The sequence below is a fragment of the Melanotaenia boesemani genome, chromosome 7 (assembly GCF_017639745.1).
Source record: "Melanotaenia boesemani isolate fMelBoe1 chromosome 7, fMelBoe1.pri, whole genome shotgun sequence".
NCBI classification, from domain to species: Eukaryota; Metazoa; Chordata; class Actinopteri; order Atheriniformes; family Melanotaeniidae; genus Melanotaenia; species Melanotaenia boesemani.
The window spans coordinates 26646434-26667008 of NC_055688.1; the positions used below are offsets into that span (position 1 = coordinate 26646434).

At 38.7% G+C, this 20575-nt stretch overlaps 1 protein-coding gene and 1 long non-coding RNA gene across 8 annotated transcripts; both read left to right on the forward strand.

Annotated features, from left to right (window-relative positions):
• Positions 1-1970: 1970 nt before the first annotated feature.
• Positions 1971-12303, forward strand: LOC121643289 (regulator of G-protein signaling 14-like). 7 transcript variants are annotated; one of them, XM_041990642.1, is made up of 16 exons: positions 2013-2030; positions 2114-2180; positions 4655-4676; positions 4829-4980; positions 5124-5216; positions 5785-5928; positions 6007-6180; positions 6279-6354; positions 6446-6546; positions 6703-6921; positions 7316-7392; positions 7679-7805; positions 9022-9103; positions 9841-9884; positions 10307-10403; positions 11211-12303. In XM_041990642.1, coding segments are annotated over exons 1-16 (1737 nt in total). In that variant the 5' UTR covers positions 2013-2028; the 3' UTR covers positions 11471-12303. The 7 variants fall into 7 exon arrangements, with proteins under 7 accessions (XP_041846574.1, XP_041846572.1, XP_041846571.1 ...); XM_041990641.1 differs by having other exon boundaries at positions 2014-2030; positions 2114-2189; XM_041990640.1 differs by having other exon boundaries at positions 1971-2189; positions 10307-10382.
• A 1639-nt stretch (positions 12304-13942) lies between these two features.
• LOC121643270 lies at positions 13943-19861 on the forward strand. The gene is made up of 5 exons (XR_006011077.1): positions 13943-14107; positions 18930-19022; positions 19096-19173; positions 19258-19311; positions 19528-19861. It is a non-coding gene; the product is annotated as an uncharacterized LOC121643270 (long non-coding RNA).
• Positions 19862-20575: the final 714 nt, after the last annotated feature.

Consider the following 20575-nt stretch of genomic DNA (forward strand, 5'->3'; position numbering starts at 1 on the left):
AAGCTTGAAAAAAAGCTTTACTTTAATTAAATTAATTTTAGCTGCCTATGCAAGAAATTTCAGCCTGTATTGTGTCCTCATTATAAAGATTAAAGAACTCAATTTTCTGGGAAATCAATTAACAGACATTGTCAGGGTGTTAATTTAAATGACGAGGTTAATAACCAAGACAGTTATTTTTTAAAGTTTATTTTTTTAGATCATTTAGAAAATCTTATAGTTTTAGCTCAGTTTGTTGTCTAGTTTGGGCTTAGTTAAAAATACATCTTGTAGGCTCATTTTCTTTTGATTTTCTTCAGTCATTGAACCACAGATGTTTTATAAAACGCTATGAGCAACTCATTTAAACTGATTATGTTAGTATGTTCGAAATGGCAGTTGACTGCATTGAGGAGCTTTAGTCTCTGTATATGAGGTGCCCACTCAACCATGTGAATTACTGGGTGCCAACTGGAGGTGTGATTTACTAATAAGAAATTTTATAAGGTCAAGAAGAAACTCTGAAACATGCTCCCTTATCTGCTTTGCCCCCTAGTGGGGACATATAACAATTTGGTCTTTGTTGCCTCTTATATCTGAAGATGGAGAAGTCATACTGTGCACAGATGGGAACCAGACACATGCTGCAGGTGGGGTAATGAGCCACACATTTCAAGCCACTGCACCTCTCTGCACACATACGTGCTCATGCAAAAGCACACGCATATGCAAATGATTTATGTAGCTGCAGAGAGTAGGCTTTTAAAACATTTTTCTATTATCTTCAGATATATTTTAAGCGTTTAAAAGCTTGTCAAACTGAGTGCATGGTCACTAATGTAGTGGTGACCTGTAAAATGCATGAAGATGATTTTGAGATCTTTAGTCCAAGTAGGGCTGGCCTTCTCCTTACTATTTACTCTATGTCGGGAGTACAACAAGATATCAAATATAATTCCAAAAAGAGTGTTATCATGATCAGTAGAACCAAAAGGGATCTATTTCTGAAATTTCCCCACTTAAAACTGACACTAAACTGAGAATCTTAATTAAGCACAAAAGTCAGATGATGGAGATCTAGCCTGCAGAGACATCATTGCTTATAATGATACCATGAGAGAACTGTTACTGAGATAGTACGGTGATATCTGGCAGCAAAAAATCAACATTATTTTGTTCTTAGAAACTGAATGTACACATTTATTTGTTGCCTTGGAAGATGAGACATGTACAGTCTGCTATAGTTGCAGAGACTTTAGATATTTCCTTGCTCCAACATACCCAATTCAAATATAAAATAGCTCTAACACCTTGTTGTCAAACTCTGCTTGATCCATTAATTTGAGTCAGGTGTGTTGAAGCAGGGAAACATCTAAAATTGCAGAACAGTATCTCTGGGGCACCAGAGTTTGACATCCTTGCTATAAGGTATTATTGTGCTCTAGTGTTTTATGTTTTTATTCTACTGACTGTCTTGTTTGTATTCTGAACACTGACACTTTTATTAAGGTTAAATTAAAACTGTTTAAAAAAACATTTAGTTTTCAAGTGCAGACCTCTTTGAGGCTGACCATTAATGACGTTTTGAAACTTTTAACATTTTATTATAGAGAAATCTGAGACTTTTATGCTTTTGAGGCCAAAATATTGTAAATAGTGGTATTCTGATTCAGAGGGACACCCCTTAAACAAAGCCCCTGTGTCAATTTCTCTAAAAAATTCTGCATGTAAAATATTGGGCTACATTTGCTGAAGTGAACATAAAGGTCTCAAGACCAAACAGTCATGCTAATAAGCTAAGATGTGCTAAACAGTTGAGAGTCAAAAACTTCACATTTTCAAATATAAATAAACATATTTCTAGGAGAGCTTTCAAATCACCCAAAAGTTGAAAGTTAAGAAGTGGAAAGATTTCAGCTAGCTAAACACACAATAACTGCCTTGACAAAATTAGCATTGCTAATTACAGTCTGGTCGCACCTGCTCATTTGTTAACTGCACATGTCAGATGTTGGCAAACAGACCTGAAATTCTTGAGCGTAGTGCTGAATGTTAGTACCTTTCTTGTTTACTTGTGCATTCGCTTTTTAATTTTTGCCCCGAGAATGGTTACTTTAAGCGTACTTTGTCACAGGTTCTGCCGCCTGGCAAAAGTTGCAGCACAAAGGCAACACAAGAAATATGACTGTGGCATCAAGGAGGTCAGCAAGGTATGATAATAATCAGACAAATAATGTGCACATCCGCTTGTGGCTTAATTTCTTATGTGTTGCAGATCGAATACTTTGACATATGTTCGTGCTACTTAATGCAGTGATGCATTTGTGTTTTAAGAAGTTCTAACCATTGCCTCACACAACCTGAAACAAACAAAACTGACATGCTTGAATGAAGTTATTGCTGCACTGCATTAATAATATATAACGATTAACTCTTTGCTAAGTTGGACACTAAAACCAGAATGAGTTTGTCTTGTTTGTCTGCTCACATCACAGTTTCTCAAGATGTAGATGTAGAACAGTTTGATCATAGTAACCATACTTCCTCTTTTGTGGGTTGTTGCTATGGCAAGACTTCCCTTATAAGCAGGAAGTGACAGGGTACCCAAGTGATGAGTTTTTTTAGGTTTTTTTTTTTTTTTTTTTGAGTATTTGTGTGCATGTATTCTACATCAAGTTTGGGTGGAGCCCTCCACTTTGTCCCCAGACGCTGTGCACTTTGCAGAGGACTTCAGTTTTTATCTGGTGTCTGAGCCAACATGGCGAAGAACAACAGCGCTTTAGGGATTCCTGTTGGCCAGATGGTGAGTTGGCAGTGCTCATTGTAAGGCTTGAGGTGTTTCTGTAAATGTCCTTCCTTTTATTTAGTGGTTTGTTTCTGCATTTTTGATGAAAGTTTTAGGAGTTCAGTGCTTCCAGGTTGAAATGAACCTGTATGCATGTTCAGATCTGGGCCTCTCTTTAGAGTTTTTGGTAAACTTTTAAACAGTGCTGATGATAAGTTGACATCTAGTCAAGTGTATCAAGAGGGCTACAGAGCAGTTGTCCTGTGTTGGCCTGTGCTGTCAGTCTCCACTTCTCAACAGTGCCAGAACCAATCAGGCTGCACGGCTACAGTTGGTTGCTGCTGAAAACAGACTTTCAGAGCCAGAAGCAGAAACCAAGCCATGCCTGTTGGCCAATCTGTCATGTGTAGGCAGGGTTGGCTTAAAATACTCATTGTGAGACTATAACATTTCTTGAAATGGTTTAGCTCTGCAAAAGGTGTGAAGCTGATCTATAGATGTATTTTTATCAAAGCTGAGGAGTGTGAATTAAAATACTTTGATCATTTTCACTAAATAAGGCTCCTTCCTACACAGTATATTCCCACATCTGTCTCTGCCTAAAATCATCTCTAGAGAATCACAAAAGTGGAGAACAAAATGTGTTCAAGTAAGATAGTTGTGAATCATTTGTTTTTCTGGAAGTTGTGGATGAAGTGAGTCTAACTTCTCCAGTTCACTTCCTGTTGTCATGATCCAAACGTACTGCATCTGTAGTTATTGAATTGTGTTTTCAGTATGAGAATTTGGCTAAAAGGGAAGAACATTTTAAGTGTGGGCTAGATGAAGGAGTTCCCACCTGCAGAGATGACCAACCTATTTCTACCTAATATGGTCAAAGTCAAGCAGTTTCCAAGAGCTGCTGTCAAGAACCGTTTACAATGGCTGACACTGTGCACGCAGTCGGTCTTTCACACATGCATAAACTTTTCTAATGGGAAACGTATTGTGTATGTTTGTTCAAAGGAGACAAGAGTTTTAATTAGTAATATCAGTGAAAAGTTAAATGTGCTGTAGTTTCCTTAACCTGCTATTAAATGACACGTAGTCTGAGAGGTGACAATAGTGCTATATTAGTGCACATGCTGCATACTCTGTGTAGGTTGCCACACAGTAAAAACCTGTACAGACAAGTAGACACTCCTCAGAGCAATTTTTATTCTCGACCCATATGTGTGTATTCTGGCAGGAAGCAGAGTCTCCACAGGTGGAAACCCAAACAGAAGTACATGTAGACTTGCTACAGGAGTGTCTCTGGATTCAAAAACAGAATTTCTGTTTTTCTCTTTTTAAATATCATCCTCATATTAAGCTGGTGCTTTACTGTCTGCATAGTCTTGTATCAATATGTTTTCACTGCCGCATACAAACGCGGTTGTTAACACAGGCTTCAGGAGCTAAGTTGATTTACTTTTGCAAGATGTGAATTTTGTGAAGCTTGAAAGCTGAATGAGGGCTGTTGTCGTCAGTGTTGCAACCACTTCCTGTGAAAGCCTTGGCTGATTGCACTCCAGTGTTACACAGAAGGTAGAGGAAAGGGGCTAAAAGACAAAAGCCTGCAGCTGTTGTTCACATTTCTTCTGAAATGTCTTTATTTATGCTGTTTCAAACACATTGTTTAGCTCTTGCTCTATTATTGAAATATAGTCAAATCTTACAGTTTTTGTCTTACAAAAACAAAGGTAAGATATGACTCTAAATATAACATTTCTTAAATCCTAATTCAGCCCAGTGATTGTATTATTAATCAAATATGACAAAAACTGATAAAAAAAAATTCTGGATCAGTGAAGTGTTTTTCCTGTTTTCTTGGGTTGCAACACCTCCTGACTTTAGTCTTTTTGTTCACAGAGCCAGGCAGTGTCAGATGGAGGTAAGCATGAATAGTCAGCATGCATGCAGCCAATCCTGTACATCTCAAACTGGTACAGTCTGAACAAGTCTCTGCATGATATCTGATTCAGTCGTCTTTTTGGTTTTACTTTCAAGTGATGATAAATGAGTGTATTTGTGATCGTGTTGTAGAGCTGAACATGTCTGCGCGGGGCTGCGGAGGCAGCAGCTCCAGCCTTCCAGGGACTCCGGGTGGAGACATCGGCCACGCCAACAGTGTGCTGAGCTGGGCCGTCTCATTTGAGAAGCTGCTAGAGGACCCCTGTGGGGTCAGTTATTTTACGGTGAGACACAATGCAATGTGATGTGATTTTCATCAAGCTCAGGAATAATTAAAATGCTTTTTTGCTCTCTCTCCTCTCTCTAACGGATTCTCACACAGTGAACCATGTTTGTTCATAGTGTTTGCACATGCTTGTGTCTACAGGCTTTCTTGAAGTCAGAAGTGAGTGCAGAAAACATTTTATTCTGGCAGGCATGTGAAAAGTTCAGGAAGATCCCGACCACCTCCTTGGATGAGGTATGATGGCAATTTTCTCTCCACACAGATAATGAGTTTATTTCTAGTTAATGTTGTGAGTGACCCCCTTTCACTTTATTTCCCCCAAACCAATTTATTTTAAAGTGAGCAAGATAGCATTATTCCAGGCTTGTGGGGCAGTTACCATGCTCTTAAGTAGTTTTAATTAACAGCTAGTAAATGTCCTGTTAACCACTGTGATGGAAGAGAAATGCTTACATTAGACATATGTGGTTAGAAAATCAGTAAGAAGTGGCAGATCATTACAGTAGAGCATTGACACCTTTTTGTGGCTCAGCTTTATGGGAAACAAATTCCCCTTTAGAACTTTTCTTTAACATTGAAAAAGGGGAAAAAACTATAATAAGTCATTAAATAATCAATCACACTGAGTGCTGACTTGGATTTGTATTCAAAGCTTAACATCCAGACGATTTCCACAGGGAAGAAATTCCGCTGTTACAGAGTGTGACTGTTCTGTGACATCTCAGCTTATGAGCAATACTTAAAAAAAGAAAGTTAAATATCTAAACCTAACCATGACTGCCTCTATTTGAACTGTTCTCAGCTGAAAGCAGCAGCTCGCTCCATCTACAACACATATTTGTCTGACAGCGCCCCCTACTCGGTCAACATCGACGACACTGCCAAGACAGAGGAGAAAGACCTGGACCAGCCCACACCTGACATGTTTGGCAGAGCCCAGGCACAGGTCTGCACAGAGTCCACCGTTTCATTTAATCAGCAAATTAGCTGCTTTGAGCTTCATCCTCTGCTTGCTTTGTGTCAGATATTCAAGCTGATGAAGATGGACAGCTACAGGCGCTTTGTGCGCTCCCCTCTCTACCAGCAGTGCACCTTGACAAGTGTAGAAGGTAAACTTCTACCTCAGATCTCTACAGAGCCTGTTCAGATGGGGTCCTGGGAGGATATGGTCAACAAAAGCCCCTTAAGTAACAAAAAGGTAGATGGATTGAGGCCTGTTGGTAATACACATGTGATTTCTGTTTGACCTCTGTGTAACAACATAAATTTTATGCTTCTCAAAAAAAAAAAAAAAAGAAGTCTGAATCAAACAGCTTGCCAGGTGGCAAGAGTGCCTCAGAGAAGCAGCGACAGAAAAGAGGATCCTGGGGAGGTAGTTTGTTTCAGTCCTACAAATCTTGTGCCTCTAAGATAATCAGTGCTTAGTCTTATTTTGACTGTTTGCCTTAAATCTGTAACTACAGATGCATCCAACATTCAAGGCTCAGGTCCCCGGAAAGAGTCTCACATGTCGGTCAAATCTAACAGCAGTGTGGAGCTTGGCTCCCTCTACAGGCAAATGGAGGTTAGTGCATTCAGGAGAAAACATTTGTGACTGATTTGAGTTAATGAAAACAGTTATTGTAGACATATATGAAAAGTATATGTACTACCCAAAGAGATAAATGTGTTATATTTTTAACCCTAGAGGTCTTTTCTTCACTTTCCATCTGTGGTGTAGAATGGCCGGCCGACTCCTCGCTCTGTTGAGCAGGGTGGTGGAAGTGGGAGTCGTATAGGTGTGGAGGGGGGCTATTGCTGCGTCTACCTACCGGATGGCAGCGCTTCGTTGGCCCCCACACGCAATGGGCAACCAATAAAAGACATGCTGGCTAGCTTGTGTGAGAAGAGAGGCTTTCCACTTAAAGATGTCATCATTTACCTTCATGGCAAGGACAAGGTGAGCTCGTCAGTTTTGTCTGAAGCACCAGCTGCAGCTTTAAATCGGTATGTTGCAACTGTGTGAAAGATGATTACCCTCTTCCTGTTCTAACATCCTCTCACTGCCTCATCTCACATGCGTCATTTTCAAAACTTCTTTCTGAAGGATTGTTGCCTCTGTGTGTGTGTGTGTGTGTGTGTGTGTGTGTGTGTGTGTGTGTGTGTGCATAAAGATTGTTCTCATTTCTTCCAGTATATGCATTAATAATACAAGGACTTTACTGTCTGTGTTAGTGAGAGGGACTGGGTGAATGAGAAGCTCTTTGTTGATCTAAAACTATGTTAAAAGCAGCCATATTGTGTAAAAGTGGATCATTTACTGTCTGTCTGGATAACCATACTTGTCTCAACAGCAGCCTTTATCTCTGGACCAGGACTGCTCTGTGCTGAGAGATCAGCAGGTCTCTCTTGAGCTCAGGGTGACGTTCGCGTGAGTTACTTCTTATTTTTTCTGTCTTTGTCACTCCAGCAGGTTTTCACACCCACATCCCACTACAACATGTCACATTTCAGTGTTAAAGGGAAGTCCCGGATGTTATCATGAGACATTGTCTAGCACTTTGGCATTAACCATGTTATCAGAAAAAAACTAATTTACATCAAGAGGTGATTGCTTCTGTCTTTGTGACTCCATGCTTTACATGTCAATGTTGTTTCGCTGCATTTGGTTCATTTTCATTTTTGAGGGTTGATATTAAAATGCATGTGTGTCACAGGCTGGAGAATGCTTTCACTGGTAAGACGGTGGGAATTATGGTGAAATCCAGCAAGACGTTGCAGGATGCCCTCTCTACAGTGATGCAGAAGCACCAGCTCAAGCCCCATGAGGCCCTGATCACCATGGTGAGTGTGCTGCATGTGAAATTGGATCACGATATGGAGCCTGTACAGTGAGTTACCTGGGTGGGAGTGGAGGGGAGTAGAGTGGTAGCCTAGTCAGGAGGACCCAGGTTCTGGGCCCAAGATGGAGGCTGGACCCCTGAGCAAGGCCCTTAATCCCCCAACTGCTCCACAGTTGCTGAATCATGGCAGTCCACTGCTTTCTAGTAAATCTATGGATGGGTAAAATGCAGAACCTAATTTCCCAATCTGGATCAACAAGGTAAAAAATAAAAAAAAATAATTGAGCGATTGTTTTTCTCTGGGCTGTAATTGATTTACCTCAGATTGATCATATTGATTATTTATTTTTACTGTTCTGAAACCTGTAAATCTTTTAAAAAGAAAGTCATGGACAGAGTTACATTATTTTTTTAGTAAATATATTAGTTGTTGCAGTTGGACAATTTCTCCCTTTTAATTTTGTGTATATATATGTGAACCTCGTAGCTTATTACCATTTCTGTCTCTCATGTCAGGGGTCTCTGTCACCCAGTTCTGACTGGAAATTTACATCCACTCATAAGTCATGGCAGAATCAGACATTTTTAGGGTACAGAACTTTGTGAAGGTTATTCCTAAATGTTAGTGTTAGCCTGCTTTATGTGTTATTTGGTATCATCATCCTTGGTTTAAAAATTTTGACTAATAGAGTTTGTGCTAAAAATTCCTAAGGTGGTAGTCCTTTATTGTTCCATAAAGAAAGTTTCAGATCTTCACTGAGCTACACGAACTAGCATTCTTCTGACAAGTGGTCAATTGTGTGGGTGCTGTTGAAATTATTTTCTTTTAAGATGTTTTTTTCATGTTTTGTAAAGGGAAGCTGTTAGCTGTAGTTGAATCATGATCACTCACAGGATGTGAAAAGGCTGTGCCTTTAATCTTAGGTGTTTTTACATTTTTGATAGACATAGATAGATGTTGTATGTTGCTCCAGGAAACATTGCCATGAAAATCTTGTCAACAATGAATGAATGGAAGCTAATGATTAGAACTGTAATTACAGAATCCACTACAAGCCACAGTTAATATCTACGTGCATTATTATATTTTATTTAACACTATCTTCTGTATGCGTCACTGAATTCTACAAGACTCATTTTCTTAACTAAAAACAATAATCTGTGCTGATGATTGTGTGTGCAAATGTCCAACTGGAATCTTTTTTCTGTTTGTTTAGGCTGAGAGTGATGAGCCTGTGAACCTGAGCACCTCTGTGTACAAGCTGGCCAATAAGACACTACGGCTTGACAAAACCAAAGGTTAATACACTTGACATTTCTAAAAAGCCACTGATTTTGCTTTAACCAGGCAAAATTGTGATTGGAACAATTCAGCTAATGCAGGATGATGATAAATCAATGTAGCTGATGAACGACTCAAATCAAAGTGGATTAAAACAAATAAAAGCACTCTCCTGCTCTCCATCAGCTGTTAGTGAATAGTTTGTGGGATACCCTGTTCATGCTCTGTGGGCTTTTTTTTCCTGCTACACAGGCCTCCTCATTCATTTAGGTGTTTTTTTTTTTTTCTTTAACATCTCCTAGACAGTGTTCTGCATTTCATGGCTCGCGCTCCTTGTAGCTGGCAGCACAGTCTTTTTACAACCCACTTAACTGCCCTGCTTTCTCCCCACTCTGATTCTTTTATGTGTGTGTTTTCTCTCACCACGTCTTTATTCTTTTTCGTGTGTTTGAAACGTCGGAATCCATTTTGTTTGCTTAATGCTGTGTCACTTCCAGTTCACTAACCTCATTCCCCATTCTGAGAGACCAGAACCAACTTCACTTTGGATCAGTCCTCTATGCTTCAGCTCCTCTCGCTGCTTTTAGGAGGAGCAAAATAATTTCACATGGAGTGGTTTTACTCTTTTGATATTATAGACAATTGTGACTGATGTCAGTTTTCAAAAGTCTGTAGGTCCATCGCCTGCTCACAGAATTTCTCTGAAAGCACTTTAGAAACAGATAAATATATTTTTGCCTTTATGTGAATACAGGTAAAGAGCAGACCTTCATTCCCAGAGGCACTGCTGCTACACAGGTGAGGCAGCACTGATAGAAATATCAGCATTATTAGTATAAACATAAAATCAAGCTGTTTGGATTTATGAGAAGAAAGCCAGTTTGGTAGAGTTTTTACATTGATATATAGTTTTTAGTCTGTAATTCTATGTTACAAATTTCTGCAATTGACTGTTAAATGACTAAAAGGTGACCTTATATCCAAAATATTTCTGGCTTACTTAGATACTTATTCATGTGTCTTTTTTCTTTTGACTCAATGACTACATGTTCATCTGCTACCGTCACGTCATAGTTGAGCTTTTCACCTTTTGGTATTTTGATTGGTCTGATGAAAGTTTGACTCCTTGTATTAAAAAAAAAATATATATAAAATTTCATTTAAACTTCAAAACTAATGCATGTGAATTTACATATTTTATGAATAATGTTTGATTTCAGGCCGGATCATTGAGCGCAGGTGTGGAGACTCGATCGTCGCTGCAGACAGACCGAGCCAAGACTCAGCCCAGACCCAGTAAGAACCGCGAAATGGACGGTAGGAAGCCTTAGCAGTGTCCAGTAGCTGGGTAACATTTGAATACATCAGACAATTTGATAACTAGCAGAAATTGCTCCAGTATTTCTTAGATTTATTTTAACAGTTTTTTTGTTTTTGTGCTGAAAAACCAAGATGCTCTTTTTATTTATTTACTTTTAAACCCACAACAGAATCAAAACAGAAGTATCAAAACAAGGTCCAGCACAAAAAAGTGGGCCAGGTGGTGTGATTCCCAGTTCATGACAAATTGGACTTGACATGAGATTATTTAGGAGCTGCTTGGAAGCTTTCACTCACATCAGTCTTTTACAGGCAGACACATTTTTAAAAGTAATTTTCAGGAAATATTAATTAAATAGGCAACACTAATAATATGCTTCACTCTGTATTCCACATTGCTTAGGCAAGTGTTTCATGCCAACTGGTTTGCACTTTAATATTTATGTCTGTGCACCTTCTTAGTCTTCTTAAAGACGCATGACAGAATTATGTGCACCCCTGACACAGCATCTATTTTGCATCCTACCTGTACTCTGAGCTCCCTCTAGCCAGTAAAAATCAGTCTTATTGAGACTCTTGTCTTATCTTTTTACCTTTTTTTTCAAAACCAGAAAGATGTCCAGTTTTATTTGATTAAAGATTGTAGAACATGTTGTTGAAAAATCACTTAAACTCATTGAAACATCACTTATCAATAGCAAAATTAGGCTACATAAACTGAATTAAAATCCCTGAACATTCTGTTTTTATTCATTTATCTTGGAGAAACCTTTCTCGATTAACATAATATTTCATCTGCATCAGGGTTTCTGGAGATGTTGACAAGGGCTCAGTGCTGCAGGGTTGACGACCAGCGAGGCCTTCTAACCAAAGAGCAGCTGGAGATCCCCTCGTTCCTGCAGCTTCCCTCAGATCAGCAACAGGGCACAGACGATGCCAGTACAACCAGCTGTTCCACTACTGACTCCAGAGTAGAATCAGAAGACAACGGATTGACTTCTAGTTCAGCCAAAGCAACTGAGAAAGTTCCTAACTCCAAAGACTGTAGGGAAACAACAGTTTAATGCACAGTCATGTGCAAGATGATGATCTGTTGATACACGGAACTCCTAACGACACTGAAATGTGAATCATGTCCGATAGATGTGTTAGTTCAAATGCACTTTTTATACCTGGTAATGAATAAGCTGTGAGACAGCTGTCTGCTGCTGTCTCTGCTACTGATTATTGGCCTTTTGAAGGCATTATAACGAAACCAAAAGCAAGCATTCATAGTGTCGTTTCAAAACACTACGGATCCCGGTGGGAAAATGTTTGCGGATCCCGGTGGGAAAATGTTTGCTAGGAGTTTTTCAATGCAGCATAAAATGTAAAAAAAATTATGTTAGCTTAAACTTTGGCCCTGAAACTTGTTCAATGTAATATTTACATCTATTTTTCCACAAGTTCAACTTGCAGTCATGTTTTAGGTGAACCCTGAACAGGAAATGGCAACTATCTAAAAGGCTTTATGAAGTGTTTTTGCATGATTGTTATGTTTTTAAATGAAATGACAAAATATTTTATGAAGGTTAGTTTGTATTATGACATTTTTGTTTTCTGCTGTGTGCTTAGTTGCCATTTCGAAAGTTTGTTTCAGGGAGTTTAGTGTGCATGTACTGTGGTTTTCTATGATGCCTCTTATCTGGTCAAGTCCTGTTTTTTTCTATCACCTTAGACAGCATCTAAGGGTCCAAGTCTTAAATTATTTATGTGGTGTTACTACAAAGGAGTTGGTGTAATATTGAAAGAATTCCACAGGGTAAGATAAGTGAGACCCTGTCTGCAATATCTGTTGGAGAGGAATTAGACATTACTTCAGGGATTTTGTGTGTTTAATAAAATGGAAGCAGTAAGAGTGTGGTTGGTTTGTCCAAATACTGCCTTTACATTTTAGATATGGTTTTATTAAATAATGCCATGGTGTAATCTTAAATATGTCATTCATTTAAGGTATCAAATATACAGAAAACCTTAGATGAACCATGAAATGAACAAATCACATACACGATAAATTGACTAATTCTGAGTACCCCTATAAAAGCAGAAGGCTTTTATCTGTGTTTTACTGCAGTGCCAAGAAGAAAAGATATTGATTTTTAGTGACACATTTTCTATTATCTATTGATATGGGAATGGTTATGAATTTCCCAAGAGAGTAATTAGTCACAATTGCACAACATTTACAATTCATCCCGGACAACTCCAACCATCCTGGGCGTGGTTACGCTCCACCAAGTTCCCCCCATGGTCAGACTGTGCAACACCCTGAGAAGTCACAAATGACTCAAAAGCTGCATCTCAGACACAGCATAAGTTTTCAGTTTTGTCTTACTGCAGCATCATGAACCTGAACATTTAAGTCCAGGTTCATGATGCTGCAGTAAGAAAAAGACTGAACAAGCATGGCTTGTTTTGAAGATTTACAGTTAAAAGCCAATTGTCTAACATGGCAGAATGCCTTTTTTTACATGCTAAATAACAATAAAATGAGCCTTGAACAACATTGATGTTTGCTTATGATGTGCAGCACCGTGCTTGGAGAAACCTAAACAGCATCTCGGCGCAAATATCTCATGCCAGCCATTGTAAAGATACTTTATCCACATGGAAGCTTCATGTTGTTGCAGAAAGACAGGTGCTGAAAGCTTGTGTTAACATTTCTGGCAGCAGGACAAAACATGAGATGTAGATCAGCAAAAGCAAGAAGTTACATTTAGATGGTCACAGGCACGACTCTGAAGTACACATAAGTTTTTGATAGAACAGTAACCAAATGGTTAACAATTATATCTCAACCTGAGCTGCTGGCTGGTGTTAAAATAAAGTTGAAGGCTGAAGTTTTATGATGCCTCCTCTTTTCCTTCATGACAGAATCATGCAGGATGTTTATTTTCTGACTGGGTGAGTCATGGACATCAAAATAAGTTTGATCTGTCTGAATATATCACCAGTGTTTGACTATATTTCTCTGCCTTAAACGGTTAATTCTGATTAAGGAAGCTCCCTCCAAAATCCTCTCATGCAATGACGTCAGTATTGCAGCGTGATGACGATCATTGCCGTGTTGTGATTGGTTCTTAGGATGGGTTTTTTTGGCCAGTGAATTTCTTGATATTTCTAAAGACTTGTTGCTGGAAGGCAATTTATAATTCCAGGAAGGGGAGGACTGAGTTTTAGGTTGGTATATGAGTTACAAAATCAATGAGATGAGTCATAGATGATCTCATCCCCATGGATGATGTCAGCAGCATGCATGTTTCAGAGGATGTGGCAGTATGTGGTTTGAAAAGCATCTTATTCACCTACCTTTGCCCACATCATTACTCCGTGGTTGTGATTGTTTCTGAAGTAATTAAGCGTCAGATAATGAACAGAGCTGCATTAGTGTGCAGTGTTTGATACCTGTTAGCTACACCCATAGTATCTTCCTGCCAGGCTGCTGACATTAACATACAGTAAGTGTCCCACCTGGTGTGTGTATGTGTGTGTGTGCATGCATCTTTATCCATGCGCGAGTTGTGCGTCGGCGGAGCTATGAATGGGCAGAGAGGGGTGTTCTCTTGCAGGCACCATCACAGCAGTGAGATGAGGAGTGCCATTTACTCCACTGCACGTCTGCTGTACTGAGAGCAGAAAAGAGAAGGAAGAGGAAAGAAAAGGTAAGTTTACTCCAGGCTCTTCATTTCTACCATGTTTTAGGCATTAACGTTTTAAGTCTACGGATGTGTTTGTCTTCCTTCTCTCTCTGTCACTCCCCTCAGTCATCCTCCCCTCCTGTCTGTCACAGGGTGCATCCCTATGCTCCATGAAATGTCTTGTACTATCTTGTGATAAACCTCTTCTTGTCCACATTTACATCATGAAAAATGTCACATTATTATTCAGACTGGATAAATGCAGTCTTCTATCCATGTGTTAATCTTCCATGCTATCCATGCTTTCATGCCTCATGGATTTGTGAAGTCTTTATTGGGGTTAATAACAAATAGATTAGGAATAAATGAGTGTTTCTCAGTCCTGCTGATCAAAGCTTTGAATGCTTCTTGCTGTGTCTTTAAGAGTCCTGCAGAGGAATACATAAGTGGAGCAAAACAAAACCAATTAATCAAATCACTGCATGCACATTGGTGAAAGATCCTTCTCAGCAAGATGAAGAGGAGTCTGTAAATGTGTTAAAAAATGAAAGTGATAGTGGATTGATGCTAATACTGATTCAGCCATCAGGTGAAACACACATGGTTCTGCTTTGAATTGGACAGGGAGCAGCTGTGCTGAGAGACTGCTGACTAAATTCATTCAGCTGGGGGGGAGTTGGGGCTGTGAGGGTCACACCTGAACGTGGCAGAACAGACAGCTCATCACCATCAATTACAACACATAATGCCCTTGATTCTCTGAGCCCCCTCATTTTATGTCTTCTCTATTCAGCTGCCACCATAATAACTGCCCATGTGCTGACCTTGGAGCTATACTCATCCTTGTGTGAATGTATGTGGCATAACTCCTAATAAATACAATGAGCAATGGAACTTCTATAATCTGCATGTTCACTGTTGCCGGTGGGATGAGGTGGCAGTGTCAGACTGAGGCAGTGATGTCATCACCTTAAGTGGATTTGTACCCCCAAATAGGTGGAAATGATCAACTCATGGCCAGTGGCATTAATGTTCACCAGTGTGATGACCACTGGTGATGTTTGCAGAAGGTAGTTATTTAGCGGATGAGCAGAACTTTCCTAATGAGATGCAAGAAGAAAGCAGGAGTTACGACTGTAGAAAGTCATTCAACACACACACAAGTTATACTTAATAGAGTTTGTGTCATATTCTGTCTCTCTGCTGGGGAGTTAATTAGTGTTGGCCCTACACTAAAAGATAGGCCAAGAGTTGTAGACCCAAATCTCTGGAGCAGATTTTGTTCTTATGTAAAGTGGCTGCTAATATCAGTATTTCATTAAGCTACTGCTTTCCTCAGTTTTATGTTCTTCATGCTGTTTCTGTTGGAGTGACGCTGGGAGGAAAACGGTGGTATTCTGTTCTTCAAAGCATCACTATGTAGCTTTTAACAGGAAATACTTCTATCATGACATGATGGCATTGTTAGATTTTACTTTGCATGCATAGTGCATGCATAATGATTTTGAAAGTATTATTTTGACTGCTGTTGGCTTCTCGTGTGGACTAAGGACAAGTGAAGAAGATTGCTATCTTTCCATCTTTGTAACAAAGGAGATGAACTTCCCTACACTCAATCTAACCTCTGTCTCTTTGCTTTATATATAATGGAGGTATTCCTCTTTGAGACAAAGAGAGAGCAGGCCAGCAAATCATTCTCATTTAGGTCATTTCCCTCAGTGAGCTGGTCCGAGAGAGCACTCAGTGAATGGCTGCCCTGCCATCAAAGCTGAGATTACCCTCCTCTGTCCCCTCAAAGGGCTGTGATGCACATTTTAGAGTAAGTGCACAGAGTTCAGCAGCTTGTTTGTTACCTCTGGGTGTGCTAACTGAACCTTGTATGAAAGAGGCTGGAAACACTCCACGGGGTCAGTTGTGTTTGTGTTTCCATCTACCATACAGACCCAATTGAATATCACATATATTCCAGTCCAAGTAGGACTTTGTAATGGTGTTCCCCACAGCATTAAATGTGATGCTGCTTTGACCGCTGACGTCAGTCTTCACAGTGGGCGGTGGAGCTCCTGTCGATCAGCTACCATTCATTCTTTATGAGCCCTGCATGGACTGCTTCCAGCAAAGCAGTAGGGTGATATACAATTTCAGTTCTTTTCTTGTCTTAAATCTGAAAGATAACAACATGTACCCAACTATGAAAGAATTTAAACACAGTCTTGTTCAATTCTGTGGTTGACAAATTTGGTGTTGACCCTTGGGTTTGTATCCACCAATAGGGATTTTATCATTATTTGACTGAAAATTAAGATGATAGAGCATATCAATTACATCAGATTAAATAATTTCCCCAAAACATGTGTTTTTTCTTTGCAGAGGGCTTAACTGTGTATGCGGGAATCTTGCAGGAGTGGCCTTGTTGCAACTTTGATGCTCCAAATCGCTTTTTTATGCATAGGTCTCACTACATATTTGAAAGAAATATACAAATTATAATGTCAAGCCAGGGGCTTTTTTAGAAGGTGTTAATACTCAAAAACAGCTTTTGAGAGGAACACCCTGTTAACCTCCTCTGCAGATGCAAGGAGCTTGGGAAAGCTTGAGCACAGATGTAACACCTTTCAGCTGACATTAGCTGAAAGTTGTCAAAAAGCTTCAGAAACACAAAGCAAATGCTCTCAGTGTTTGATTTTGTTCTTTAAACTGAGATCCAAATACCCAAAATATGCCACTTTTCTTTAGCTTTCTGCTTTCTGACAAGCAACATCCTTGAATCACATAAATAACATAAATCCGTGCTTCACATTAAATAATCATGTGTTTGTCTGACAGATGCAGGCATTACCAGAGACTGTTGGACTGTAAAATATTTGCCTCTTAAACACTTACCCAAACCCAGAGGTGTTTTGTCCCTTGCCACCAGGGCTCCTGATGCCAGCTGTGCCTCTAGCTGTTTCAGCAGCCTTGTATTCACAGTAGCCTTTAGCTTCTCTAAGAATTATTATCTTCCATGCATTGGTGTGCATGAGTGCATGATTTGAGCTTTATCACCTTTAAGAGTACTTCTTCCTGTTTATATACAATTTTAAATCTTCCTTTGAAATGAATTTTGTCTGGATTTGGGATTGTTGAGAGAACTGTTTACATTCATTTGAATGAACTCACTCTTAGACATGATTTTTTTCAGTAATTTTAAGCTTCAAATGAGCTAGCAGGACTCACAATTTATTTTTCCACATTCATTTACAAATATCTTACTATTTTCCAACTATCTTATTATACTATCAGATGTGCAAAGAAGCATAACAAGAAACATCATGTAAAACTATTTTAATATTAATCTATTCTTGCTAACACAATTACAATACTTACGCTCATTTTACACAATTTTTTTTTATACCATAAAATGCTGCTGCAATTATCATCATCATGCATCATGTCTTTAATGCAAAGATCTAGCTTTTGTTTTTGCTAAAGTTCTTCTTCCCGTCAGCCTAGTCTGCTCTGATGAGCAACCTTATTGGTCAAAATTGTCAGAATGCAACTCAGCTGCTTTTATTTACTTGATTAAAATAAATGGCAAATGCATATCAGAGTTAAAGTCAAGTGGACTTTAAAAATACTGCAGACTTCACCACTGCAGCAGACGATGCCATGGTAATACATGCCCAGAGAAACACTTTTAGCACGTCTATGGAGATTCGTTTATCCTGGTAGAAGATTCTTCTAAAGAGATTTTATTTTTAAAACCTTGGACTTAAAAACAAAAAACAAAACTTAAAAACATGTTTTGTGTTAATCCAAAGACATTCATCAGTTGTTTGGTGCACAGGAAGCAGCAATGGCAATTGCAGACACAAAGGAGTCACATGATCTACGTCACTTGATATGTGTTGGTCCAGTTGTTTTAGTCCAACTTTTAGCAAACACTTAGAAAATAAATTTTTTTAGAGTTAAAGGTATTATCAAATTATATTACAAGGAAGCCAAAAAAAAAAAAAAAAAAAAAAAAAATCTAGAGAAATAAAACTGTGATGTTGAACACCATTATTCATTATCAGTGCCTGAGTTATCCTGATGTGGAGGCCTTGACCCTGCAAATTTTACTGTCCTGTGGTGCTTGATGTTTTGCAGAAGGTAGTGAAAGTCAAACGAGATTCATCACCAGAAGTCATTGCTTCAAAACGATCATCCATCACATTAAGCCTCTGATAAGCTGTAAAAATCGAACGCACCTTTTGATGTAGGTGAACGAGCCACTAGGCTGGCATTATGCTGTATTTAACCGTGATGTCATTAAGTAAAGGAAGACAAGTCTGGCCTAAAAATCGGGGTCATCCTCTTCTTTGGGAAACAAATTCCTCTAAGTGCGATATTTTGTTAATTTGACTGTCTTTTACATTCTTTAAGTTATAACATACTGATGGAATTGTGTAAATAGCTGAAACCACAATATGACTTCTTTAAATTCCATCTAACTTGCAGATTAGGTGAATTAGGAGTCTTCCTACTGTCACCAAAATGAAGTCAATATTTCTTATCCCAGTGTTTTTTGAGTCAGCATAGCAATTAACTTCAAAGCTGGGTTAAATCCATGAGGAAAAGTCTTCCAGATAACGTTTATATTACTGACAGGAAGTCTGAATCCCTGAGTCAGAGACGCCATCTAGTGAAAAGATTTGCACATTGAGCGGCTGGATTGTGTAGTTTATCAGACTCTTCAAGACAGTAATTACCATTAACGAGTCAGTTTCATTCATTTTTAGATGCAAAACAAAGCACTACTCCAATACAAATTATGTGATTCTGAAAAGATAAGCCTCAGTCTTTTTTTTTTTGTTAAAATTTGCAGAAGGACAAGGTGATCCATCCTGAAGCAAACAACAGCTCTGAATTTCTCCTGATAGAACTCGTCCAGTCAGCCATGGAGCAGAAGACAAATGAGGTTCGTGAGATAGTGATCCTCATAACATTTGAAACATTCAGGCCCAGCCTAATGTGATCCTGCCTCTCTTTAGTGTCCCACTGCCACCTCCCCTCAGAAGCACATGAAGAACAGATCCAAATCCACGGAGGAGATGCAGCAGTCCAAAAAGGTGAGCACTGGTCTGACAACGTTTCTTATCAACCCTCTTTTTCACCAGTCATACCTCATCTGACTGCACTGTCTCATTTGAAAGGCTTTTTCCTCACAAAAATCCCTGCCAGGCAGGCCAGAGTTGGACAAAGTGAAGGTGAGCTTTCCACTGTGTGTGTGTGTGTGTGTGTGTGTGTGTGAGAGAGAGTCTCTTGAAATTTTGCACTTTAAAAAGACTTTTAAATGAATAATTCTTATTCAAGGCGATTCTATGCTTATGTCTTTCTTGTCAAGTCCTTTGAAGTAGTACTGGGAGTGTCTTTAAACCCCTACCAGCAGAGACAGGCAATAATTTTACTTCTTTCTGCTGCAGGAGAGTCCTGATGGCTCTGACACGCCTTCGTCCTCCTCTGAAGAACTCAAGTGATAAATAAAACCAACAAATCTACATTATCTTCATTCATTTAAAAATGCATAAAATGTACATACACCCACAGTAAAACATGCACAATATTGAATATAATAGAAAACTATATAATAAAACATGCAAGCCGGGAATTTATGAGGTGAAGTGAACAAAATGACCAAACTGGCACAATCCCATGTAAACACCAGGATTCCTGTGATGAAGCTGTGTCATTGTGTTGTTAGTGTCATGTATGTGCCATCGGAATATGTTGTAATAATAAAGTGATGTGGCTGAGTAAGTTCATATTTATCCTGTTTCTCATTCATATACAATAAAAGAAGCATGCTTTATGGAAGGCTTAAATAGTTGTTCTTACTAACATCAGAGACTTTAAGACACAGATGGTGGAGGGCTGTGGGGGGTTGGAGGAACAGTGGCTTCATAGTAGAGGTGGGAATCAGAAAACAGTTTTAATATCTTTAGAAGAAAACACTATTTGACCACCAAACACTTGCAGCCAGAGGAAAATGATAAAAAACCATGAGAACAACAACAACTTTGATGTCTACAATAATATGTTTTTTTATAATCCCAATAAGCTCATTAATTCAAACATTACAAAATATTTTAGAATTAAAATAATTCAGCTCACGATGAATTTCTTGTTATTATAGTAACAGTATTTTAAGTATTAATATGGGTAGATTTGTCACAACATATACATACACTATATACATAGGATGCAATTATTTTAGAGCAGTGCATTTTTTAACTTTGTACTGATACAAGATAAAACATTTTAATAAACAAAATCAGAAAATGCAGTTTGTAGGGGACCTTATTTTATATACAACATATTACAATTAAGACATAAAACCTAAAGTAGCATATAAACAAGATCAAACTAAGAAATAGTGCAGAAGGAAGTGTAATAGTGTGAGCATAAATCCATTCAGAGCTGAGATATAAATGTAAAGGCATCAAATGCAAAATACAATACGAAATACAACAA